At 47.4% G+C, this 27,326-nt stretch overlaps 1 protein-coding gene across 2 annotated transcripts in view; it reads right to left on the bottom strand.

Moving 5' to 3' along the window:
• The window catches only part of gpc5c (glypican 5c), a 185,819-nt gene that overhangs the window by 96,973 nt on the left and 61,520 nt on the right, over positions 1 to 27,326 (bottom strand). The window contains exons 4-6 of one of the 2 annotated variants that reach the window (XM_079488750.1): positions 8,739 to 8,902; positions 5,025 to 5,084; positions 3,989 to 4,108 (exon numbers count right to left, since the gene is read on the bottom strand). In XM_079488750.1, the coding sequence (XP_079344876.1) occupies positions 3,989 to 4,108; positions 5,025 to 5,084; positions 8,739 to 8,902 (344 nt within the window). The remainder of the gene's footprint in view (positions 1 to 3,988; positions 4,109 to 5,024; positions 5,085 to 8,738; positions 8,903 to 27,326) is intronic. The other variant, XM_079488751.1, reaches the window with a different exon arrangement.

Below are 27,326 nucleotides of genomic sequence, written 5' to 3'. Positions count from 1 at the left end.
CCCGCCAGCTGTTGGGTAGCATATGGACAGCGTGTAGAGTGATATGGGGGAGTGTGTTCATGTGCGCGTGTTGCATGTGTGCTTTGTCCTGCTGCTTTCATGGGGAAAACCCCGCCAAAGACCTCAGAGGGAGGCTTTGTCTGGCACAGGGAGAACAGGTCCACCTGTGGTTTCTGAACACACCTGATGTCCACCATGACATTTATTAACTCATTCGCGGTGATTCTGACCCACGCGTCTCCTCTCCTCTCCTCTCCTCTCCTCTCCTCTCCTCTCCTCTCCTCTCCTCTCCTCTCCTCTCCTCTCCTCTCCTCTCCTCTCCCGTTCTCAGGCAACCTTCACACAGGCATGCTGTGGGTTAGCAGCAGCAGCAGTAGTAGCGGCAATGTCCGCCGAGTCGTTCCCATGCGAGGCTCATAGGAGGGTCTTTGTTTCCCCGGCAAGGCTTTGGGGGTCCCCATGGCATGGCTGTGCCCCACTACGCTGCCTCCACAATGGGCCTTTATCCTGCCAAGGCCCCCTGCCCCCAATTCCTCCGCACTGCTTCCCTCATCAGGGGCACTGAGGGGCAGAGGGAGGCACCATGGCACCAGGCGGCAGGGCCTTTCATGCCCTTGTCCCACTGTCCCGCTCTCTCTCTCTGTCTCTCTCTGTCTCTCTCTCTCTCTGTCTCTCTCTGCTTGCCTGTCTTTCTTTCTTTCTTTCTCTTCCTCTCTCTCTCCCTCTCTCATACACGTGCGTCACACACAACCACATAATGCATCCTGCAACGCATACAGTGGAAGAGGTTAATGAAAAGACAGTTGTTATACTGTACTCGGCCACACAAGTCAGCGGGGTCATGTTTTCTTATTCTAGTTAAGAGCATACGACACCTTTAGCAAGGAGTGAGCCCCGCCCCCTCCGGGGACTATAAAAACACGCTTTATAACCCATTAGCACTGGAGTTGAACTAAGGCATGTCATTACTCTTGGATGTGACACTACCCACGTGCATACACATGTGAGTGTTGACGCGCGGGCGCACACACACACAAGAGAAAACTGGCTTTAAGAGCAGGCAGGGAATGAGGGAGTCCATGGCTTGTCAATACTGGTGCCGATTTAATTTGTTTGAGTTGGTAGGCTTTTATTCTGCTCCTTCTGTGCTCCCCTTCATACTGTTATGTTGGTGGACTGAACAAATGCACTGACTGCCCGCTCCGTGTACCGACACACTGTCCAACACGCTGATGAATGGGTGGTCGGCTCTCTGAGGCTCAGACACTGGCAAGCACACTGCTGGAGGGAAGTCTGAACAGGGCCGAGAGGAGAGGAGAGGAGAGGAGAGGAGAGGAGAGGAGAGGAGAAGAGAAGAGAAGAGAAGAGAAGAGAAGAGAAGAGAAGAGAAGAGAAGAGAAGAGAAGAGAAGAGAAGAGAAGAGAAGAGAAGAGAAGAGAAGAGAAGAGAAGAGAAGAGAAGAGAAGAGAAGAGAAGAGAAGAGAAGAGAAGAGAAGAGAAGAGAAGAGAAGAGAAGAGAAGAGAAGAGAAGAGAAGAGAAGAGGGGATCCAAAGTGAAACAATAGCAGAATGGTGAGAGCCATCCAACCCATTCATCAAAAACTGACAGACCCCTGCGTCAGCCAGCGAGGGGGGGGAAGAAAAAAAGAGAAGAAAAAAAAACAGTCTCCCAGTAAATCCGCCCGCCTCTGTTCCTGTGCCTAACGTCTCCAACGTGTATTACACATGTAACGCTAAATGTATGGCTTCATCCGCCATGATGAACGAGGGCCAGGCTATCTGACACACAATTAGGCAGCGTCGGATGCCGATAGCGCCAAGGATCGGGTGGGTTGCCGTGGAAATCGGAGCCCAGTGTCGGTCGGGGCCTCTGCTGGAGTGCAAGAGCCTGGAGTTGTCATAACTGCGGGCCGAGGTTCTGGGATGTTTAAGAAGCCAAACCAGCAGAGGGATGGCTTACAAAGTACAAACTGGCCTGCAAGGGCCTTACAACGCCAAGGGCCTCACAACGCCAAGGGCCTCACAACGCCAAGGGCCTCACAACGCCCTTGGATCCCACTCTGGTCTTCACACTCACATTATTTGCCAGACGCACAAACAAGACGCGCAAACAATCACACGTTTACTGTACAAAAACAAACAGACAGAGTACACATGCACAGATGTCATGGGCACGCTCCATGACGTGCACTCTCTCTCTCTCCCTCTCAATCAATCTCTCAAGAACGTCACACACACACACACACACACACACACACACACACACACACACACACACACACACACACACACACACACACACACACACACACACACACACACACACACACACACACACACACACACACACACACACACACACACACACACACACACACTGCGACAACCACACACTCCGAGGCTTCACACTTATAAAACATCAGAAAATATATGTTAAAGGGAAAATAATGGAGGGACTGTGTGTGTGTGTGTGTAGAGAGAAAGGGGACAGAGAGTGCGAGGCAGGAAGATTTGATTAAAGTGGACCAAAGTGCATCAAAAACTCTCTCTCTCAGTAAGACATTGAGAAACGTGCGCATGCACGCGTGCGCGTGTGCGCACACACACACACACACACACACACACACACACACACACACACACACACACACACACACACACACACACACACACACACACACACACACACACACACACACACACACACACACACACACACACACACACACACACACACACACACACACACACACACACACACACACACACACACACACACACAGCTTTCTCTGCCTGCAATATGTTCTCCTGCCTTCCCTCAACGCAGAGGAGTTTAATGGCTTCCTCATTCCCATGTTGATTAACAACAGCCACACTGCCACATAGCCTGACACACACACACACACACACACACACACACACACACACACACACACACACACACACACACACACACACACACACACACACACACACACACACACACACACACACACACACACACACACACACACAAACACTCACGCAAAACCCAATTTTACCTCAAATTCAATTCAACTCAGAAAGCCTATACAGTTCAAATTGAAAACGTACCGGACCTGGGGTGCCATTAGGCTGACTGACTGCTGTTGATAGGATGCATGTACATTAGCTCATGCACGCCACCGAGCACACACTAAACAGCAGCGCTGCCAGTGTGTCCACGCATGCACCCAAACTCCCACCAAGCGCACTGTGATGAAATATGGTTGCCTAATCGTGCGTGCAGGGGGTGGTCTGTTCTTCCAACGTCCACAACATTCACTCACGTCCCTCGTTGTACTCGACGGTCGTTTCAGCACCGTTTATAATAAGTGAAAATAACAGTGGGTTTCTTGCTTGTGTAAGTGAGTCTGTGGTTGTGGTTCTAATGGTACTCGTCAGGGCCAAATCGGGACTGACAACCAGGGACAATCCGGCGACATCCAGTTTTGACAAACAGGTCCCCATTCCTTATACACATGCATAATTTACTCCTAACTTAAAAGTATACCAATGGAACCAAATGGCCACGTAAGGCGGGTTCATTTGGTTCCATTTCTATACTATCAGAGTTCTCTTTGAGAACCACTGGTCTAGGGGGTCCTCAGAGTTACCACAGGGGGGGCCATCAAATCTTTGTGTGATAGGAACCTGTTTTTACATGAACCACTTGAACAGGGGAACATTAGCCAAACATAGCAGATCTACCAGCTCACGTCACCCCCACACACCTCCCCTCCCCTCCCTACGTACACTAGGGCATTAAGCAACTAAATCCACTAGTCGACCTTGTTGGTACTAGTTGACTAGTTGATAAGAAAAAAAATATATATATTTTTTTCTTTTTTACATAATAGGTAGTTAAACAACTAGTCGACTAGTAAACTAGTCAACTAGTCAACTAGTAAAAATGACTAGAAGTGAATGCCCTAACGTACACACAGCTCTACAACACGCTCCTCCTCACCTCTCCACCACGTCGTCTCCGCTCCAGCAGGTGGCGTCCTCCACAGCATCCCCCTCGCACAGCATCTCCGGCAGGGCAGCGAAGAACGACTTGTACCGCTGCAGGTACCTGAGGAACTCCCTGAGGACACACACAGCCACACACGCACAAGCACTGTTTATTAGGACATTTTGCATTCAATGTATGATCCACAGAGCTGACATTTCCAAGTTTTAGTTAGTAGAGCAAAGGGGGGGTGGGGTGGGGGGGGGCGTGTTAGTGGACAATTTGTGACGAAAAACACAGCTCTTTTTCACTCTATCCGACCGACGGTGACATCTCTCCATGTCACGCACGGTCACGGCGTCATGCATTCATAAGTGCTAATGACGAGGGGCGGTGATTGTGCGGCTCGGGCTGCGACCACTTCACTGAGCGAGCGAATATTTCTGCAGTTAGGCCGCGGCGGTGACGCGTGGTTCACTGGGTCTGCAAACACATGTTGTTGATAGAGACGTTGTCATCTTGGCCCCGAACAATGGGAACGATATTCTGAAATGCGTGTGGCGTTGCTACACACACACACACACACGCACACACAGACTGCGGGGCCACCCAGGAGAGTCACTCCGGTGGGAGAGAGCCAGGTCGCATGCTGGGACCGCAGGACCCCCCCATCAGTCAGAGCTGTCGTCACACGGTATGCGTTAAAGCCCCCTGTGTTTCCTGGAGGACGGTGGGCCGAATGAGCGAGGAGTTCCGCTAAGAGTTAAACCTACACATTAATCACACGGACACGTTCACACCAAACCGTTAGACACACATCTACAGGTCAGCTGACACCAGACAAAGGAAACTGGAAGGAGACACACACACACACACACACACACACACACACACACACACACACACACACACACACACACACACACACACACACACACACACACACACACACACACACACACACACACACACACACACACACACACACACACACACACACACACACACACACACACACACACACACACAGGTCCCTTGGGTCCATGCTTACCTAGAGATCTTTCTCAGACTGCTAAGCTTATCGTTCTTGGAGGGTTTCAGGGGGAAGGAGCTGGGGTTGATGGGAGTTGAAGTCCAAGGCGGAGGGGAAGGGGGAGATTGGTGCAAGCAAGGGAGGATGCAAGGCAGTAAGGGGGAGGGAGAGAGAGAGAGAGAGAGAGAGAGAGAGAGAGAGAGAGAGAGGACAATAGGGATGGCATGACAATACAAGCAGGGAGGAGGGAGAAGAGACAAGTGAGTTGACCCTGGAAGAGACAGGGTGAATCATGCACATGCAGAGACCAAACACGGCAAAAACACCACCACCCTCGCACCAACAGTTACATCAAACCCCGAACAACCTCGCACCAACAGTTACATCAAACCCCGACCAACCTCGCACCAACAGTTACATCATAGTAACAGATAAAAACATGCAGTCTGTGAACGAGCGAACAAGAAAACAACCAAATGTTTTCCATGTGCGTAGACAAAGCATTTTTGGGGGAAAAACAACATCTGACGGGAGGAAGGATGAACAAACGGCTGGGGGGGAAAAAAGACACACAGAACGCTCTCTTTCCTCCTTTCTTCGACACGTGTGCTCGTAAAGTTCATGTTTGTGATGTTACGCTAAAGCTGCACCGTGCTCCACGTCCGCGTGTTTGTTCTACGAGGTGGACTACGTCAGGGGGCGCTACCGCAGTGGGCGCTGCCGTCTCTGAAGTGGCCACCGCCACACGTGCGTTGCCATGAATTATGGCAGGAGTGCCAGGGCCAGTGGCCTGTCAGCTAGACGGGCACCACCAGCGCAGTGATTCATGGTTGAGGACAAGGTCAGACAGGCAACAGTGCAAAAGTGTTAGCGCTTGTGCCGTGTGTGGTATTTCAGAGCAGATCAGAGCTGGTAGGGGTATAGCTGTCTGGGTAAACAGGAAATGGCTGGCCCGTCATGTTTAATCTACTGTCCCGTCCCGTCCCGTCCCCCGCCTGCTGCCCCCCCGCTCGCCTGGCACATCACTGGCAGCTGCTGTGGGCATGAGCTTCATGGGTAACTCGGAGGCCGGGAGGGCATGCCAAGCACAACTTCCATTCTGAGCTCTCTCTCTCTCTCTGAGTGAGTGTCTGTGTGTGTGTGTCTGTGTGTCTGTGTGTGTGTGTCTGTGTGTGTGTGTGTGTGTGTGTGTGTGTGTGTGTGTGTGTGTGTGTGTGTGTGTGTGTGCCGGTGTGCTATATGTATTGCCCTTTTATAATGTCCCATGTGCAGGACAGAGGGTGGTGTGAGTAATGTGAGAACATGGAAACACTGAAAGGTCTGAGGTTTAATGTACCTTAGAAAAGGTGAATATTCATGCGTTTTACCACCCATTACTTCTACGGTATGTTGGCACACGGTACAAAAAAAAAAGAGAGAGAGACAGAAGAAATAAAAAGAAGGGGAAAAAACGGAAAAGAAAAAGAAAGGGGCATTTGTTGCGTTTCCCAGAGGAGAAATGACTTTGCTGCATTTGTCCCATCCTATAAGTGAGCACACAGGGAGCAATTAGTGCTTCTGTGGTGTTGCTCAGGGCCGGCCTGGGGGACTGAACACCAGACCTTCCATTCCCAGAGGAGAGCTATACCTGCTGAGCCCACTGCCACCCACTATGATGTCATTCTACAGCATTTGGCCAAAACAATGGGCCGTTTGTTGGATATCATTTCTTTATTAAAGCTGCATTCTGTCATTATCATTCGAATCTGGGTACCCAGCGGAGGAGGAGGCGCGTCTGACATGTCGTGGACATGAGTCTCCGGACGTCAAAACAGTGTAACTTTAAGCCGTAGTATATCTATTTACCTGCTGCTACTGGAACTTTTTATGTATTGCATTGCATGTCCTGATGAATAGACCTTTAGCTAAGCCCCGCCCTCTCCCCATGGGTTGGACACTTTACACCCGGGCTCTTTCATTCCAATGTAAATATCATGGACTTTACACATTAAATACTGGTTCATTTTTGGAAACGGACCTTCAGAATCTCTTCCAAATCCGTCAACAAGGCCTGCCGTATGCACTGGAAAAATATGTGCGTGACATTTCTTTTTTAAAACAATGTTTTATCATATACTGTTGGTGGAGAGGTTTGTCTAACCCAGAGCCATAGAGTAAGACAGAGTTACAACATTGAGGGGGCAGAAAACAGCCTGGTCACGTGGCTCAGGTACTCACGCGTCCCCATTCGTTGTCCCCATTCAATAGAAATCGTAGAAGAGACTGGCCCCATGAAGTGAACGGAGTTGTCTTAACTCTGTCTTAATCTATGGCTCTGGTCTAACCCATGTTATGCTTGTGATTGGACCATAGCGGTTTGGGGAGGGGCTTAGCTAAAGGTCTATTGAGTACAGTGGACCAGAATGTCAACAAGCACCCTGAAGCTTTTTGCATTATCCTTTTAGCAAATCTTTTGACTGTACTGCATGCACTGTTACAGTATACTTGTTAATACATTTCAACGAATTCAATCAATATGAATAGCAAAAGAAAGCCAGTCATGTAGATCAGCTATTTTCACTATTTAAAAAAGAAAAGAAAATTTAATAATGAAAGAAAAAATATTTAGGGGAAAAAATAAGGAATAGAGGGTATGCACATGCATAAAGTGAATGGCAAAATCGAGTGAGATAAGAGTGACAGAGTGAGTTTAATGTAGTTTAACATCGTTTAATGCAATCAAATACAACTTTTCTGTTCGGATGAACGGACTGTCAAGGCCAGAAAGTAGTTTTTTGCAACTCAGTAGGCGTTCCTGCATAACTTCCGGGTTTGATGATGATGTCACGCGCATACCCTCTATTGTAATCATTCCACTTACTGGACACAGAAACCCATGTAAATCAAAGTTAAATCTCATGTTCCCCACATACACTTGGTCAGTCCAGGTTCCCTAGCCTGAATACAGTACACTTGGTCAGTCCATGTTCCCTAGCCTGAATACAGTACACTTGGTCAGTCCATGTTCCCTAGCCTGAATACAGTACACTTGGTCAGTCCATGTTCCCTAGCCTGAATACAGTACACTTGGTCAGTCCAGGTTCCCTAGCCTGAATACAGTACACTTGGTCAGTCCAGGTTCCCTAGCCTATAAATACAGTACACTTGGTCAGTCCATGTTCCCTAGCCTGAATACAGTACACTTGGTCAGTCCAGGTTCCCTAGCCTAAATACAGTACACTTGGTCAGTCCATGTTCCCTAGCCTAAATACAGTACACTTGGTCAGTCCAGGTTCCCTAGCCTATAAATACAGTACACTTGGTCAGTCCAGGTTCCCTAGCCTAAATACAGTACACTTGGTCAGTCCATGTTCCCTAGCCTGAATACAGTACACTTGGTCAGTCCAGGTTCCCTAGCCTATAAATACAGTACACTTGGTCAGTCCATGTTCCCTAGCCTAAATACAGTACACTTGGTCAGTCAAGGTTCCCTAGCCTAAATACAGTACACTTGGTCAGTCCAGGTTCCCTAGCCTATAAATACAGTACACTTGGTCAGTCCATGTTCCCTAGCCTAAATACAGTACACTTGGTCAGTCCATGTTCCCTAGCCTATAAATACAGTACACTTGGTCAGTCCAGGTTCCCTAGCCTGAATACATTACACTTGGTCAGTCCAGGTTCCCTAGCCTAAATACAATACACTTGGTCAGTCCAGGTTCTCTAGCCTAAATACAGTACACTTGGTCTCACCTCTTCAGGTGGGCTAGCTGTCCCAGCAGCTGCTCCGCCGGTGGAATGGAGGGGGGCGGGGTGGGCGGGGGGCTGGTCGCCGAGGCACTGGAGGTCGTGACCTCTGGGTCTGTGGGCCGCGCGCTGACAGGCTCCCCCGTCGACAGGCCACACACCTTGTCCACCTGTGGACAAACACACAGACGGACACCTGTTACCCTCATACGCACCGCACTAGCACGGAGGAGGTGCTAATGGGTTGCATGTGTGTGTGCAGTGCACGCACAGCACACACACACAGACAGACAGTCACACAACATGCATTCACCACAGTACACCTGTTTGTTTTATCGTTGCTGCCAGGCAGAAACCTCCATGTCTCCATATAAATATTCACATACTTGGAAAAAAGGAACCAAAAGGAACCCCTTTTGTGTTATGCTTTAGCTATTGAAAAATAGCAGATCTAGCAGATCTAGCAGATCTAGCGCGCCACCGAGTGGCGCGCTACGAGCTTGTAGGTCGGCTATTTTTGAAAAATCGAAGAACCACTGACATAGAAACATAGCTTTTTCAGAAAACTGTCATGATGTAGAAGACATTTTTTAGAATCGTTCCCAGGTCAAAATGGGTTAAATAAATACGTAAATGAATGCCCTACTGCCTACTTGATCATACTGTAGCGTGGCCATGCATTAAACAAAATATGAACGAAACGAAAATTCAGGCTGAGTGTCAGGCTACACAAGTATCAAAAGTAGATCTACAAGCTCAAACATGTGGTGCGAAGCTTGTTATCCTGAAAACAGTTTTGGACATGATAGGGAAGTGTGTGTGTTGTACTAAAACAAAAAACACACACACACACACACACACACACACACACACACACACACACACACACACACACACACACACACACACACACACACACACACACACACACACACACACACACACACACACACACACACACACACACACACACACACACACACACAGTCTGGTTTGGTAATGATGATGAGTATCTCCGCTGGGCTAATAAAGCCATGCAGCAGTGAGGAGAGAGAGAGAGGGATAAGGCACTGGGGTCATGAGAATAGAGGGCCGCGTGCTCGCAGTCCAGACGCAAAAAATCAATGGCATCTCATTGGCTTAAAAGCCTCTATTAAGTGGTCCTCAATTAAGCCGGAGAGACAGACGGAAGCTAATGGCTCCACGATGAAGGACTCTTGAGCCGCGCTGCGCTGCGCTATACGGTGAATCAATGTCCGCGCACGGCATCCGCCGGACGGATGAGACCCTCTGTCATGTCTTGTCATCCGGAATAGGCCATCTTGCTCCTTAGCGCCATTATTTATTTACTAGTGATTTACCAAAGCACTGCTTTGAACTGATGACTGGCATTGCTGCGGAAATTGTAAGGGTTTGGCGACTCCCATGCACCATGACCTCATTGGATGGCTGCAGCCACTAATCAGAGGCGGGAATTAGCTACGTTTTAGTTTAGTTTTTTCCCAAAAGCTGTCTTTTTGAGAAAAGTAGATTCCTCACATTCCTTGATGTCGGGCATAAAACTCTTAACTCCATTTTCAAACTTTTTACATTATTTCGTGAATTGATGCCCTACTACTTAATAATAATCCTACAACGTCACACTAAACATCAAAGGTAGCAGATACACAAGGTCGAAATGTGGCGCGAAGCAACAAGTTTGGAGTTTGTACAGTAGATCTGCTATAGTCTACTTTTGAATCTGAAAAGTTTGGACATAATGAGGTTTCCATAATATTCTTTATGTCCTACCTAGGCTATATTATATAATATTATAACCTTTTTTCCATCTGCACTGAATGTAAAAAACACATACAGTATTTGTGGTGTTAGTGCCACTGGGCACATGCATTATTTATTATTTATAAAGCTCCGCTGATCCCGGTGAAATCGAGACGCATTGAATAAGTCCCAAAAGACCGCCGTGCTTCCTGCGAGTCCACAACAACACTGGCTAGTTCACCAGGCAACGCAAAGCAGAAATTCACAAAATGTACTGTTTGGAAAACAACAACACACGCAACGCCGCCGTGAGTTTGTTTCACGTGTTTGTCTCTGTAACTATGTGCAACATATACATGCCGGAGAGTGTTGACGTACATGAACAGCTTAGTCACAGTCGTCAGAAGACAAAAGCAGTGTCGTAGGAGGCACACAGCACATGGGACTGCATGACACGTGAACACCACAATTAAAAAAATTAAAAATAAAAATAAAATAATAGGGGTGAGGGGACCCTAACCCATAACCCAACAATGGCACTTTGGAACGGTTCTCAAAATCCCTAAATCTGACCCTGCCGCTAATGATGAGTGCACACTATAATGTACAGGTCTGGATTAGGATGAGACCAGAACGATGCTAAAGCTGTAGGCGCAACGCAATGCTGCGCTTCACGCGGCTCAAGGTCTACGCCTTTGACTTGTACGCATTGGACTCGTAAAGAATGAGGCCGCTATAATGTAAAAATGACTGTGGGTGGCAAACTTCAAAGCCACGGCTCAAGTGGTTCCCGGGTTTGAGTAGGTCCATGCCAGACGCCCTGCCACGCTGGTGGAGGTGTTTAGGGGAGCTCATAACACTTCTAAAACAATGGAATGCACAAACATAAACACACACAGGCCCTCTCCATATGGGAACAGGGTTGGAAGGTTTGTGAGAGCATGTGTCCCCACATAGCATCCCTGTCGGGCAGAAACCTCCTATCTCCATGTTTTAACCTTTTGTGTTTTTCTGTCAATAAACGCCATACCATCATAGTACAGCGCCACACGAAAGCATCACAAGTAGCTCCACAAGCTCAAAACATGTCACGGAGTGCCGCGTTTCTAGCACGTCGATCCGCTACTTTTGCCGCTTTTGAATTAGAATCCGGAAAATAAACCGTTTTGGACATACGAGGTTCCCCGCCGGACAGAGACGGCATGCATGTGTGCACATGTGCAAGGCGTGCATGTGTCTGTGTCTGTGTCCACATGCTGGGGAGATGTGTAAGCCCTGGAAGCAGCTGAAATATGCGTTAACAGTTACAGAACACGGCGGTGGTGCATGGTGGTGGTGGTCGGGGTCCATATGCCAGGCCGGGGCTATAAATAGTCCTCCTCCGCCTCTAGGGTGAGGTAGAGCACTCATCACATGCGCCCTATAAATGGAGTTTAAATGGAGGTTTCCACATAGTGGACCAGCTATTCCCGAGCACCGGGGGACCGTCAATGACACGTCGCTGACAGAAACCTTATGTAGATCTGCTGTGGACATTTAAGATCTACAACTTTAATATGGATTTTTGTTTTTTTTACTGTACTCTTTCTGAATCTCTCTCTCTCTCTAACGATGGTCTCTTCTAGTTCTCTCTTGGGCCAGATGCTGGGCGTGCGGACGGCTTGTTTCATTGCATTAACCTTAGCGCCCGCCGGGGCCCATAAAAAACGTCCACGTGTGTTGTGTATGCCGGTGCTGCTTGGCCACACATTGTGCACAAAGGCACGCACGCACGCACGCACGCACGCACGCACGCACGCACGCACGCACGCACGCACGCACGCACGCACGCACGCACGCACGCACGCACGCACGCACGCACGCACGCACGCACACACGCACACACGCACACACACACACACACACACACACACACACACACACACACACACACACACACACACACACACACACAGCGGATGGCTGGAAGAAAAAAGATAGAAGGTAGCAACTGTTTTGTGCCATACGGCCTGTCAACACCGTCTGAGCCAAGAGAGCTCTGCACATTGTTCCACGTACTCGATCACTCCTCACGTCGCTGTGCATCAAATAGCAGAACTAGCCCGTCTGCAAGCATCGCAACGCACTGTGAGCTTGACCATCTGCTATTTCTGTTGAATCTGTTGCTGTAGGGCATAGCAGTGGTGAATCTGTTGCTGTAGGGCATAGCAGTGGTGAATCTGTTGCTGTAGGGCATAGCAGTGGTGAATCTGTTGCTTTAGGGCATAGCAGTGGTGAATCTGTTGCTGTAGGGCATAGCAGTGGTGAATCTGTTGCTCTAGGGCATAGCAGTGGTGAATCTGTTGCTGTAGGGCATAGCAGTGGTGAATCTGTTGCTGTAGGGCATAGCAGTGGTGAATCTGTTGCTGTAGGGCATAGCAGTGGTGAATCTGTTGCTGTAGGGCATAGCAGTGGTGAATCTGTTGCTGTAGGGCATAGCAGTGGTGAATCTGTTTCTGTAGGGCATAGCAGTGGTGAATCTGTTGCTGTAGGGCATAGCAGTGGTGAATCTGTTGCTGTAGGGCATAGCAGTGGTGAATCTGTTGCTGTAGGGCATAGCAGTGGTGAATCTGTTGCTGTAGGGCATAGCAGTGGTGAATCTGTTGCTGTAGGGCATAGCAGTGGTGAATCTGTTGCTGTAGGGCATAGCAGTGGTGCGGCCATTTTCTGGTTCCCTCCATCCAAACCCCATTCATGTTTTCCCATAGGCTAGAGATTTCAATTAGTTAATTAATTAAATTAATGATTTCAATTCAAGCCTAGAATCAAGCCATCCAGGATCCTGGTGAATCATGACCATAAAACATTTGATTCTGTGAAGAAAAACATTTGAAAACCACAAAAGAAAAGCAAAACCGCCTAAGCCAATGGGAGTCTGAGCCCATACTCACCCAACGCAGTGCGGAAGTCTCAACCAAGCCCCCACACTTCCATTGAAGTGAATAGCGGGGGGCGGGCCTCCTCATCCGCTCTCTAGATATATTATAACTCTATGGTCTCAACCCAGAGTCTGGAACGGCACAGAAAAGGGGGACAGATGCACAACAGAGTACACTTGTTTCACCTGGCTGTTAATGATATGCATGTAATTCTTGTTTCCCTAACCGGGAAGTGACACGCTATGATCTTGTATTATCTGCTATATTTTAATATCCAAAGTATAAAACATTGAAGTTGCCATTAACCAATTTTGCTGGGGACCCCTATAGGTACCCCCTCCAAGGACCCCTGGGGGTCCTCGGACGCTACTTTGTGAACCAGTGTGCCATGCAGGGTTCATGTGGTTAACATCGTTCTAAATCAGTGGCAGCACGGAAAATGTTGCTCAGCACGAGGTTTAATTGGAACGATCTTAAATTTCAAACTTGCACAAAGTGGATCGTTTTATGAAATAAAATCTATCCAAACTGGAATATTTGAGCAAGGTAAATGGCGAATAATGGATAGTGTCGAAGTCACGGTTTGTTTTTTATTCGTCGCTGATTGGCCCCCAAGCCTCGCTGCATCGCTGCCAAGCACTTTGTTTACTGAGTTAGTAGCAACAGAATAAAACACTCCAGGCCAACATCATTTATCTGGGCAGCAGTTAAGAGTATTAAAGTTGAGGCTAATTCACTCCAGTCTACAATCATTCTTAAAAACCTGCCTATTTTTTGTACTAACAGGCTATACAGATCTGCATGTGGAGTTTAAATGGAGAGGTTTTATAGCTCATATTTCCCACTCTGTATCGCTGTGGTGTGTGTGTTTAATACAGGGGTTCTCAACGTTTTTGGCCGGGGACCCCCGGAAATGCTTTGGCCATGTCTCGGGACCCCCGCCCCGCCCCCTCCCGACCCCCAATATAAATTGACTGCTACAATAACCTTAAACCATTTTGGGCGGGCACCCCTTTTGGTGTTTTAAGCATTGTTATAATTTAGCTATTGAAAAATAGCAGATCTACAAGCTCATAGCGCGCCACCGAGTGGCGCGCTACGAGCTTGTAGGTCTGCTATTTTTGAAAAATCGTGAAAATAAAATTTAGGAAAAAAAATCTTTTTTTTTTTCTTTTTTTTGAAAATAATTTGGGGACCCCCTAAAATAATTTGGCGACCCCCCGAGGGGTCGCGACCCACGGGTTGAGAACCCCTGTTTTAATACACCAAACCAGACTGCTCGTTTTAGGTGTAACAGAACGTGTCGTGATGCATTGTGAACTTATATAACAGGCTATTTTCAAATATAGGGTTGAAGTGGTTCAGCTGATTTTACTGATGCTACATTAACCAAGTTAGCTGTGGACCTCCTGGAACCCCCTCAAGGACCCCCGGGGGGTCCCCGCACACCACTTTTAGAACCACTTGAAGCCCCGTTTGTGGTTCACGTTAGGCTTTTAAACAAAGGTGGGAGTATTTGTTCTAATTTATATGCCAATTGTGTAATGTTTGTGGTTCACGTTGGGCTTTTAAACAAAGGTGGGAGTATTTGTTCTAATTTATATGCCAATTGTGTAATGTTATCTTACAGTATTTAATTGTCTATTATAATCATTGTTTATTTTTTAAGTGCACTGTTGCACTCTGTATTTGTTATTATTTCTGTAAAGCACTTTGAATTGCCTCGTGTATGAAAGGTGCTATATAAATAAAATTGCCTTGCCTTGCCTAAAGAGCCTGTAAACAGGAAATGCCCTGTTTTGGCCATTTCCTACTGAGAGCGGGATTATTTTGGGGGTGGGGCTAACGGGGGTCTTTAAGTCATCGGCCAGGTCATTGTGAGAGGGTGAGGCTAACGGGGGTCTTTAAGTCATCGGCCAGGTCGTTGTGAGAGAGTGTCTGGGAGGTCTACCTTGTTATGAGCTGTGTTTATTTACATGTTTGTTGAGTGTGTGCGTGTGTGCGCATGCACGCGTGTGTGTGTGTGGTGAACGTGGTGACCATGGCAAACAGGGCAGGTGTGCAGAGGGTGGAGTAGAATGCAGACTGGTAGTAATAATACCCACAGCTATTACAGGGCATGCATTCCTTAGACAAACTCAGATCCCTGAAAACACACACATACGCGTGTGCGCACACACACACACACACACACACACACACACACACACACACACACACACAGCCCCCCCATCTCGGTTTGACAAGGCCCTGACACACACCAAACAGACAGGGCAGCTGTCCATACAACTAGATGCACCTTGACACTGCTAAACCAACTTACACAGAAGCTTCCGACCCTATACAGAAACACAATATGGGAGCAAAAAGTCTAACAGAAAGGTATGGTTGATGCTACATTAACCACCTATAGGTTAGGGTTAATATTAACGTTTTCATTGTGATAAATACGTACTTAAGTATACTATGTTAGTTACTTTGATCCAAGCCGGAACACAGTCGATTGATTGATCATCAAGCTGAAGCAAGCGAACCAAAGAGATGTTCTTGTCCGTCTACAACTCATCGTATGACTTCATGTTTAGATACTGTAAAAGGCTTTGAACATTTGTGTATTTCATTTGTGAGAAAAAAAAAAAAGAAAAAGTCTTTCATATTTTTTCAAACTTTGATCTTGAACTTTTGTTTATTTGCGTGTGATGGATGAAAACATTGCATCTCCTTCATACTGTGATGGATGAAAACATTGCATCTCCTTCATACTCATGCTTATTGTTTTATATATATGTTCCATTAGATGAAGAGTCATGAAGTTCACTCGGCACATAAAAAAAGAGAAATAAAAATACAAATCAAATAAATGAAACTAGACCAAACCATGGCTTTTCAGGTGAAAGCCATGCTTTGACTGAGCAATGGGTGGGATTACGTTAGCATCCTAGTCTTGGTCATAGGGACCTTTCCAAAGCGGCTAGCAGCACACAAAGTTCCAATGTTCTTTTTTTTTGTAATGATGCCCTTTCTCGCCTGTCTTCTCTGTGACAAGTTCAGAGAACTAAAAAAGGAAAATGTAAACATTTCCCTAAAATATGTGCGTCAGGGGGAGGTCACTACCAGTTCTGTTTGTGCTATCCCCAAACCTTTTTACAACAAAACCGGGGTTGAGAGCAGGTTCAGAACACGGGGGGGTAGGGTAGAGGGGGGGTCTCGCTCCATACCAAACGGGACCAGAAAGAATCAGGCTGGAGACCCAATGCGTATCAAAACAATAACGTTGACGCAAATCAGTCGGACGCCCCGGCTAACGGCGCAAGTATGTAAACACAACACGAGATCATCGCAAGGCAAAATAAACTCGGTCCCCTCTTTACTGTATATGTATATGTATGTGCTGCATCTTATGGCACCATAAGCCCTGTGACAGCCAATCGGCTGACAGCTTGAGTGATGGCATGGACCGAGACATGTCTGCAATAAATCAATTACCCCCTGACCTGATGATGGCATGAGAATGGACATCCCACACGGACATGGCTTGAGCATGTGCGCGTGTGCGTGTGCGTGCGTGCGTGCGCGCGTGCGTGCGTGCGTGCGTGTGTGCGTGCGTATGTGTGTGTGACCGAGACCATCTGTTTGCCCTTGTTATACCTTTACAATCCCAACTATTCCGTGTCCGACATTCCTAATGTGATTGCCTGAGGATGGAGGCTGAAGAGGGGAATACGTGGGAGAGGGATGCGTGCAGTTGAGCTGGGAAGTCTTTAGGGAAATACGAGGCATTTGTTCTGCATACATTTTAGAGGCTGGCAGATGAAATTAGAGTTCTGTTGCTCTGGGCAGGAGAGAGAGAGAGAGAGAGAGAGAGAGAGAGAGAGAGAGAGAGAGAGAGAGAGAGAGAGAGAGAGAGAGAGAGTACACCCACTACAGTATATTCTACCAACTACTGATACAAATTATTCTAGACATCTATGTGCGTTAGTCTAACAAATTCGACATAACACAGGTTCTGCCGCAAATTGTACTTGATTACAACTTTGAAGCAGTGGGTAGGACTCGTATGTGTGTGTATCCGTCCCTGAGCAGAAATATTTTCTTCTAGCAAGTGGTAACGTTTCAAGCCGAAGCTGAAGGTCTGAGGAAGAGCTTCGGCTCGAAACGTTACCACTTGCTTGAAGTAAATATTTCTGCATGGGAGCAGAAAATGGTGTGGGGACTCCTTTATTTCTTGAACTATCATTGTTTTTGATCCGGCACCCAGCCTAATAGGTTGTGGATGTGCGTGTCTTTTTGGTTGTTATTCAACCTCCGTTTTGCCACTACACCCGTCCCTGAGCCTCATATGTCGTGCATATCTCTCTGCTGTCCTGAGGCGAGAGACTGAGAGACGAGTAGGGGCCAAGGGAGTCGGCCTCCGGGTGTCCGAGCCTGCACGGCCAAACCCAGCCCAGGTCCATCCTGGCCTCCGAGGGAGTATTGGCTTACAAATATCAGTGGTGGTCTGTCTTCCCCGTTTATTTATCGAGGGATTAGCCAGGGAAGCCGAGGGGAACTTTCTCAGCCCCCTCTCACCCCGCGCGCCGCACTGCCTTGTGGGTATTAGGATGAACGGGGGGGGGAGTCGGGGGAGGGGTTGTCCGGTCAGCGAGGTCCCCCTTTGTCCCCTGCTAGGCTATAGTTTTGTATGCTGAAAGGAGTGAACACACACTACACTACTACAAGCATGCACCACATCCGCACACGCGCACACCACACACACACTTGTCTGCCCATGCCTACATCTACTGCCAGTGACTGTTAAACCCTGGGAACAGTGTTCCGTTTGCCAGCCCTGGCAGCGGGAACAGAACAGACCGCTTGCAGCTCAAAGCACTCTATAGCAGAGCCCACACTTTGTTGCTGACTCAGACAAATGCGCACACAGTCCTCCCCTGCAGCGAGCTCCCTTCCATATAGCTCAGCTAGAGCGGAGAACCGTAGGAGAGAAAAGCGGTGATCCTTAGGTCGCTGGTTCAATTCCGGCTCGAAGGAGGGGTTGCTTTTTGTGCTTGCGGGGGCCCTTGTTTGCAGGAACAAAGGAGCGGGCAGCCACACACTGCGATCTTGTTATATCAACAGCCAGCGACCTTGGGTAAAAAGCGAGCCCCATCCCTTCAAGCACTGTAAAAACAGTCAAGACAATGCCAGAATTTGAGCCAAACCAATATTGATAGTATTCATTTATCATAGTCACATAGTAGCGTTGTGGCCTAAGTGGTGCAAATGGAGACGGGTTTTCTACAAATTGACGATCCTGTACCAGCGGATGTACCAACAGAAATCACTGGAGTCTGTCTGCGAGACATAACTCACCAACTCTCTGGTGTGTTTTCAGAGCACACAGCCACAACTAATATGGTCAAATTGCATTTAGTTTAAATGCATGTGTCCTCCCATGTGTGTGTGTGTGTGTGTGTGTGTGTGTGTGTGTGTGTGTGTGTGTGTGTGTGTGTGTGTGTGTGTGTGTGTGTTTATTACTACTCCATGGTGGGAAGGACATCAGTATGAATTCTCTCTGTCTCCATTCATGTCCCATTGTGCTCTCTGGGGTCGGCTGGATGCATCCATCATCCAACCACATAGTCATAGTCAGACCCAAATTGTAACGGGACACACTCATGCCACATTTCTCCGTTTAATTCCTCTTTGTAGCCCTGCAGTAATCCATTTACACCAAAGGTGGGGCCAAGAAAGCTCCATTCCCCAAAGTGACATATTTCAAGCCCCCCCCCCCCCCCTTGTAACTCTGGGAGGGTACCAAATGGACCCATATATGCGACACTCTTCATATTATATCCAGGGGTGCACATAACTGGTGTGCCAGTGTGCATGCGTTGTCAAAATGCATGCTGGTGCGGCAGATCAAATCCTGACACAACATTCCGTTGCATTACAGCCAGGCACTCATCAAAATGTCCAAGAAGCCAGCCCCATTACGAGCTCTGGTGTCACCTACTACAAATGTCTATCTACGTCCTGTAAGTAGAGTAGAAATAAAGCTAGTGTTGACTATCATTACAAGTCGCTCTTGAAGAGGAAGAGAAAGTCTGTTGGTTGTAACCAGAGCCGTATAGAAGAAGAGAGTCACGACACACTTTGATCTCGCCACAAAGTGGGGTGCTAGGGGCTATAGTTCCAAACATTGGAACTATCCCATTGAGATAGAATGAGCACTTCGGCATTCCATAATTACAACGGCAGTCAACGCTAGTGTCGTCACTCTCATACTAGATCACGCTGGTTGTTACCAAGTTGCCATGACAGAAAATTATTATGATGATACGGCTGCTGTTCGGAGCGCTTATAAGGTAAGTAAACAAGAACCCATGTGGATTAAACACAAGCTTTTAGCCAAAATTCACAGATTTACGATATGAAAACCAATGCACCTGTCACGTTGTAGCAACTGCCACACATGTTATACAATGATTTATTTTAATATCAACATTTAAAAGTGTATGTTGTATTATTTAATATTTCTAATTAACGCCATCTGTCAAGGGTAAGGTCCTATATATTCTGTGCTGTCTATGTTGTGATTTTGTTATTATTTGGGGGGTTTTAAAGACTATGTTTATGATTTGATATCTTTTGATTGACACGGGTCTGGAGTTGGACTGACACCCATAAAGTAGGCGGAGGTTACCGGCTGTCAGGTAGACCTGACGGGGAGAGAGAAAGAAACAAACAGGGAGTCTACGAGGGACCTGGATACATTTTCTCTTTAATACCTCGTTTACCAAAGCTATAGCTACAAGAACGATTACGCTCACAGTTGGAAGAGGCTCGAGACATTCTGCAACCTGGTGAGATCGTTCGTCTTTTATTTATTTATTTATTCGTCCCGCGAGGATTCTTCCTCTTCGTTTGGAGTGCAGTCAACTGGATTACGTTCGCTACGGGGACTTTATTTACTACTTTATTTATTTACTACTTTGGAGGGAGTTTACGTTCGGGAGGGAACGCTGGAGGAACAGACTTTGTTTGGAAAACAACCACGGAACAATACAAAACAATAAAGCGCGTGCGTGCGTGAGACACGGACACTCTGTTCATTCATTCATCATTCAACTCGCTCTTTAACCTGTCTGTATAACTGTATTTTGATTTATTTTCTTGATTAGATAAAAGGTTAACGTGAGCTTTGTTTCTGACTGTGTTTTCTGCTGCTGTATGTAGGCTGTTTACATTGCATTCCACTTTATCAGATTCTATCCTAAGAGGAGATCATTCATAACCCGTGATTTAATAATTAGTAGCAGTGATAGTAATATCTGATCGTTACAACGTAAACAATGTACACACTTTGCAATATCATGCTGGCTAAAGTTACGTTGTGGTAGTAGAGTAGAGATGACGACCCCTGTGCAGTGCGCACCCAGCACCATATCCAGGTGCTTCTCTGAGGACTAGCCCAAAAAACCTATGTGCACCCCTGATTATATCGTCGCTGTCGGGCAGAAATCAACCTTTTAATGGTCAAAAAACCTTCTAACTCCTCTTGAGCTGTGGATAAAGTGATGATAACATTCAAGTTAGACCCGCGTACTGGCCCGAACCTCTAGCAACTACGAAAAACCTTCAGAACCACATATTTTAGTATTGCCCCATAATCATTCAGCGTTCAGGTTCAGTGAAGATAATAGCGTCATGCAGGGACCCAGGAATGTATGGACCGTCTAATGGGATCCAAAATGTGTAGATAACTATTGCATGCATCCATATGTCGCCTGTTTGTTTGCTTGCGACGACTGAAGCAATGTGACAGACCACTCCCACTGACCCCGCTGGCCTGGTTCCAGCCCCTCCCACCGTGGCCTGGACGGCTCGGCGCTCACTTCCTGAGAGAGACGGGCTTCCCGCACTCCGCGTTTTCCCAGAAAGCCTCGATGGTGTCAGCGCGAGGTCGATTTACTGTTCACGTCTCTTTTTCTTCCCTCTTCTGCGTCTTCTCCCCATCATCTCCTCGTCGCCATTCTCCCCATTTCCTCTGTCACTCATCATTCCTGCATGCGGCCTAGTTGCACATTTCTCCCTCCTCTTCCTCCTCAGCCCTTTCCTTCTCTCTGCTTGTTCCTTACCCCCCCTCCTTGACTCCCCCCTCCCCCCCTCTCTCTCTCCTCCCTCTCTCCCCTTCCAAATGATGTCAGTGCTAATTAAAGAGAGACGCGGGTCCCTCATATATCACAGGGAGAAGTCCTTGAGGCTCCAAGTCAGAGAGAAAACGGGAACATTGAGTTTCTCTTTCTCTCCACACTCAGACTTGTTTACCCTGATTAAATCATTCACAGATGATCTCAAAATGAGAGGCTTTCAGACCCCCCTCCTCCCCCTCCCTCCCTCCCCCCTCCTTTACCCCGTTATGTTGGGCTTTGTTGACATCAAAATGTCCTCCCGGCTCATCTCTGTAAACACATTTAAGAGAATTACAGGCAGAATAAAAATGTGGCTATAGCGATCCCGCTAAACGGGACATGCGCAGCGCCACTGAAGAGAGGGAGGAATGGAGTTGGATTGATGAAGGTTAAGAGAGTTCTCTTAACCTCCTTGGTCTCTGGGCGCGCACACACGCGCACGCACACGCACACACACACACACACACACACACACACACACACACACACACACACACACACACACACACACACACACACACACACACACACACACACACACACACACACACACACACACACACACACACACACTTTTTCTTGATCCTAACCTTGAACTTAGCTCTAAAAACGTCTGTATGGCCATGAAAATGACCCTTTCCCTGAAGGGGACCAGAAAACGTACTAGTATTACTATCCTTGCGGGGGTCCTCCTTGGTCTCTGCATGTACTGTATAGACGCACGCACGCACACACGCACAGACACACACACACGACTACAAGAGACCAAAATTTATGTCCTACTTGATAGCCACTAATGGCCCTCCAAGCAAGCATGCAGAGAGATAAACAGCACATAAACAAGCATTAGCATGCTATACGGGTATCCCGTTGGCACCAAAAGGTGAGCAGAGGGGGCATTGTGTGTGATGGAATGCCAGGCCCCATGGGTACCAGGTAGAAAGGCAGAGTGACAGGTGATATTTATAGCCCGATGGCATGGGGACAGGGGACTGGTGGTGGTGGGGGGGTTGGGGTGTTGCGGAGAGAAGGGTTACCAAGGGTAAAAAGGGGCCACGTATGGGGCGGAGAGCCCGAGGGTGAAGACCGCGTTGGTGTTGCTTTCACTGTGGATGGAAAAATACGCTTCCACATGGGAGCCGCGTTCCCACAGAGAAAAGGCTGGAGGTGGCATTGCTAATGCTGCAGGATTTTGACATGCTATCTGGTTCACTCACTGCAACACAGGCAGTCCTGGGTCGAGGACACCGGGCAGCTGTGAATGGCTGCTATTGAACCCGCATGGCAGCAACGAGCTCGTCGCAGTCATCAGTTTACTCACCGAGTTCCCAACCTGTTCTGAAAAGGTGTTCTGAAAAGTGTTGCACGGCCCACCCATCTGACCACTTAACATGCGTGCGTTTTCAGAGGATATTTATTTGAAATGATCAGTCTATCGATTATGTTCCGCCTCGGATCAATGGAACCTATACGTAGCTATACTTTGAGTTCTAATTTATTGGTGTCACGTTTTGCTATTGATGTTACATTATCATTACAATCTTAGAGTTTTGACAATTATTTGGGGGCCCACTTGCAATATCCTCACAGCTAAAGCCTCGCACTCAGCTGCGTGCTGGTGTCGTGCTCAGTAAATAGCAGATCTACAAGCTCACAACGCGTCACATTTGTGTCGCGTTGTGAGCTTGTATTTTGCTGCACGCAACATAAGCATGCAACTATGTATAACCGAGGCTTAAGAAGGGTGAGAACCACTGTTTTGACTGACTGACACCAGTGGAAATGCTGCAGTGTCTTCGCTGAGCAGCCTCCGGAAAAAACTAAGCCACTACAGAGGAGGAGCTTTATCATGGACCCAAGACAGTAAGCAGTGCAGAGCAAGCCTTTGAGTCTCAAGAGGTGTGGCTACAATCTATCAGTCATCATCGTAAAGCTCCGACTCAGACAAGACATGGTTCTTGTCTCCTGTCAACCCTCTTCCCCTTTCTCCTGTCATCTCTCTCTCTCTCTCCCGCCCCCCTCCCCCCCCTCTCTCTCTCCCTCTCACCCCCCAAGCTCCCCCCCATGATCTCTCACTGTGGGTGAAATGCTTGCAGCCAAGTAACAGACCACACCATGTGTGTGTGTGTGTGTGTGTGTGTGTGTGTGTGTGTGTGTGTGTGTGTGTGTGTGTGTGTGTGTGTGTGTGTGTGTGCGCGCGCACACACGTGCGCATGGGGGGGTGGCAGGCACCGCCATCTCACCGCACCATTTAGTCTCTCTCCTACACAGACACTCCGTTGGCTCGTAATCTGCCGCATATCTGAGACATGAGATGATTTCTTGAAAATTATATGATTCCTTCCCCCGATCCAAGTCATGGGTCATATAAAAGAAATAATACACTGAAAGAAACGCCGGCTCGGTTGTTCGGATCTCGTTTTAATAACACGGCAATCAATCATTCGATGATTGCTTCGCTATTACCTCCGTATTTCCACACGGGGGGATTTCGCTTTGTTGTGCCGCTGAGAATGGGCGCATATCATCAGCATATCGCCTCTGTCGGGTGGAAACCCCATATGATCAGCCTCATATCATCAGCATATCGCCTCTGTCGGGGGGAAACCTCATATGCATATCATCAGCATATCGCCTCTGTCGGGTGGAAACCTCATGTCCATATCATCAGCATATCGCCTCTGTCGGGTGGAAACCTCATATGATCAGCCTCATATCATCAGCATATCGCCTCTGTCGGGGGGAAACCTCATATGCATATCATCAGCATATCGCCTCTGTCGGGTGGAAACCTCATGTCCATATCATCAGCATATCGCCTCTGTCGGGTGGAAACCTCATATGATCAGCCTCATATCATCAGCATATCGCCTCTGTCGGGTGGAAACCTCATATGATCAGCCTCATATCATCAGCATATCGCCTCTGTCGGGTGGAAACCTCATGTCCAAAAGCTGTTCATTCAGGATTCGATTTCCAAAACTGCAAAGGTGCAGATCGACAAGTTAAAAACGCTTTGTGCAGCATTTCGACCTTGCGGATCTCCTACCGAATTCGGTGCTTTCGTGTTACAATGTTGGATGATCAAGTATATATAGGGAGTTAATTTACGAAATAACACAAAACGTTAGAATATGGAGTTAAGAGGTTTCTGTCCGACGGCAACGATATTCAAGCTGGGCAAATGCCAGGGTAAAGAGGCAAGAGGGGAGAAGACTGTGTGTGTGTGTGTGTGTGTGTGTGTGTGTGTGTGTGTGTGTGTGTGTGTGTGTGTGTGTGTGTGTGTGTGTGTGTGTGTGTGTGTGTGTGTGTGTGTGTGTGTGCATGCAGTATGTTGTTGGAGGGAGGGTGGTTGAGCCCAACATCATTAGCTAATGGATGCTTGCTGCTGCTGAGTCAGTCAGCCTATACTACCAACGGAACACTCTGCTTGAAAAATGAAGGGATCAGGAGGAGTGGAGATTTGCCCACCACACTGGTCTATATCAAAGACCAGCTACAGTTGGGTGCCACCGATATTGTCCCTTATCATTTGACCCATTTAGGCCTGACCTCAAAATTAAAAAAAATCCTTCTAAATTCTCCAGTTTTCTGAAATAAATATTTTCACGATTTTTCAAAAATAGCAGACCTACAAGCTCGTAGCGCGCCACTCGGTGGCGCGCTATGAGCATGTAGATCTGCTATTTTTCAATAGCTAAATTATAACATAATGTTTAAAACACCAAAAGGGGTTCCCGCCCAAAATGGGTTAACTGTCCTTTTGCGCAGATCACGCAAACCTCAGCAAAAAGAAAAGGGCAATATCGATGGCCTCCAACTGTACCCTTCTCCTGCAGAAGTCATAAACATTACTACATACTATTGGTGAATAGATTAGTAAACTTTCGGAGCATCCGTGTACCTATACTTCCTAAACGTCAAGGCCCTCCACAAACACCAGAGGGAGTTCCACACGAATCATGTTCGACCCCGATTCGGCTCAAACAAGGGTTCAATTCATTGCGCTACTATGCCACAGAAATGCGGAATACTCTACCAACAGTCGTAAAGGAATCTGAATCACTACAAAAATGAATCAATGACAAAAAAAAATTGCAATTATTGCTATTATTTGTGTGACAATTAATCGTCAAGTAAAATCTCATGATCGTGACAGCCCAACTACATGGAGGGTCTCTGTCATCTTGTTTTGGAGGGGAGATAAAGCATCAGTGTGTGTGTGTGTGTGTGTGTGTGTGTGTGTGTGTGTGTGTGTGTGTGTGTGTGTGTGTGTGTGTGGAGGCAGCAGGCTGTGGAGGAAGCCACTGCAGACAGTTGAGGTGCAGCCGCGGTGGAGTGGAAAGCCTCCAGCCATCCCAGTGGCCCTCGTTTCCATTATCTAAAGGCCCAAGCTGCTATTAGCATTCCTCCCCAAGACTGTAATGAGAAGCCAGCATAAAACCAAGCAGCGGATAAGGTAGACCTGCATAATAAGCTGCATCTAATCTGGACCACAGCTACAGTTTGGTCTCACACAGGCCCTGACTGTAGACTATACTGTCGCGTTCAGCGGGCGAGCGAGCGATTACCGCGTGGGGTCAGGGAGTTTTCTCAGAGTACGAGTGACTGCCGGGGTGATGCAGTGGTCACACTGGCGGCTACAAAATATACAAAGTCAATGTACAAAGCGGAGCAGCTTATCTGTTGCGGAGTTGCGGTTTAATTTAGCTTTAATTGTCACCAATGAGCTCGTTGACATCATCAAGTGTGCGTCGGCCAGAAAGAAAATTGTAAAGGAAAACAAAAAAAAAGCTTGGGGTTAAAAAGAATGAAACTAGTGGACAGTAATAATTATTTCCCTCCCAATACAGGCAGGAATTGTGTGGAAACTGTTAACAAATTAATTGCTCGTGACGGAACGTTCCGCCAATAGAATCCAAACGTTCCGTCGATTAAGCTTTATTATTGATATCAAACCGGATCGCTGTATTCTTTATTTATTTTTTTGCTTGGCCTTTCTTTCTTCAGCGATCCTAGACCGGTTTTGCGAATGCGCACTGCCGTTCATTATTATTTTATAAAGGCTGACTAAAAAGCTGAATAACTCTAAATCTACGACTGCGATGTTCGGAGGTCTTTTCTGATAATCCGGTGATCCCGATTGGAACATTGGCATATTCTAGAGCAAGCATTTTAGCCTGCTAGCATTGACGTTAATATTTAGCATCTAAAATGGACGCCACAAACGGACGTGCAACACACTAAACCAAGTAGACGGCAATCAAGCGTTGGCTCTTGCGTCCACAGGTGGCAGTGTTTGTGTTAATAAACACTTGTTGATTTGTAGCATTCTAGCTGAAGTTGAAGCCAGCTCAACTTCAATTGTAGCTTTGTAGCAGCTACAAACGCAGCTTTGTATGTTGCTTGCTTCCATTGAAAATTAATGGTAGACTTGTGGCTTTGTGTCTTCATGTCGCTGACTTCCATTGAAAATGAATGGTAGACTTGCAGCTTCGTACGGTATCTGCCAGTATGAACGCACACCACGAGCAAGTCCTTCTTGTGTGTTCCGAGTGCGAGCAGAAGCTGTAAAAAAAATAAAAAATAAAGAGTCCCTCCTCCAGCTCATATGAGCCATATCACGACTACAGCCACGTCAAATAAACAGTAGCCTGAGGCCTCTCAGGCACAGCTGACAGTAGGACTGGGTCCTCAGAGATGAGCTTCAACAGGGGCCTACATTCAGCATCGGAGACGGGGGG

Source organism: Electrona antarctica (assembly GCF_951216825.1).
Source record: "Electrona antarctica genome assembly, chromosome: 19".
Classification (NCBI taxonomy): domain Eukaryota; kingdom Metazoa; phylum Chordata; class Actinopteri; order Myctophiformes; family Myctophidae; genus Electrona; species Electrona antarctica.
This window is presented reverse-complemented; position numbering and strand designations above follow the sequence as displayed.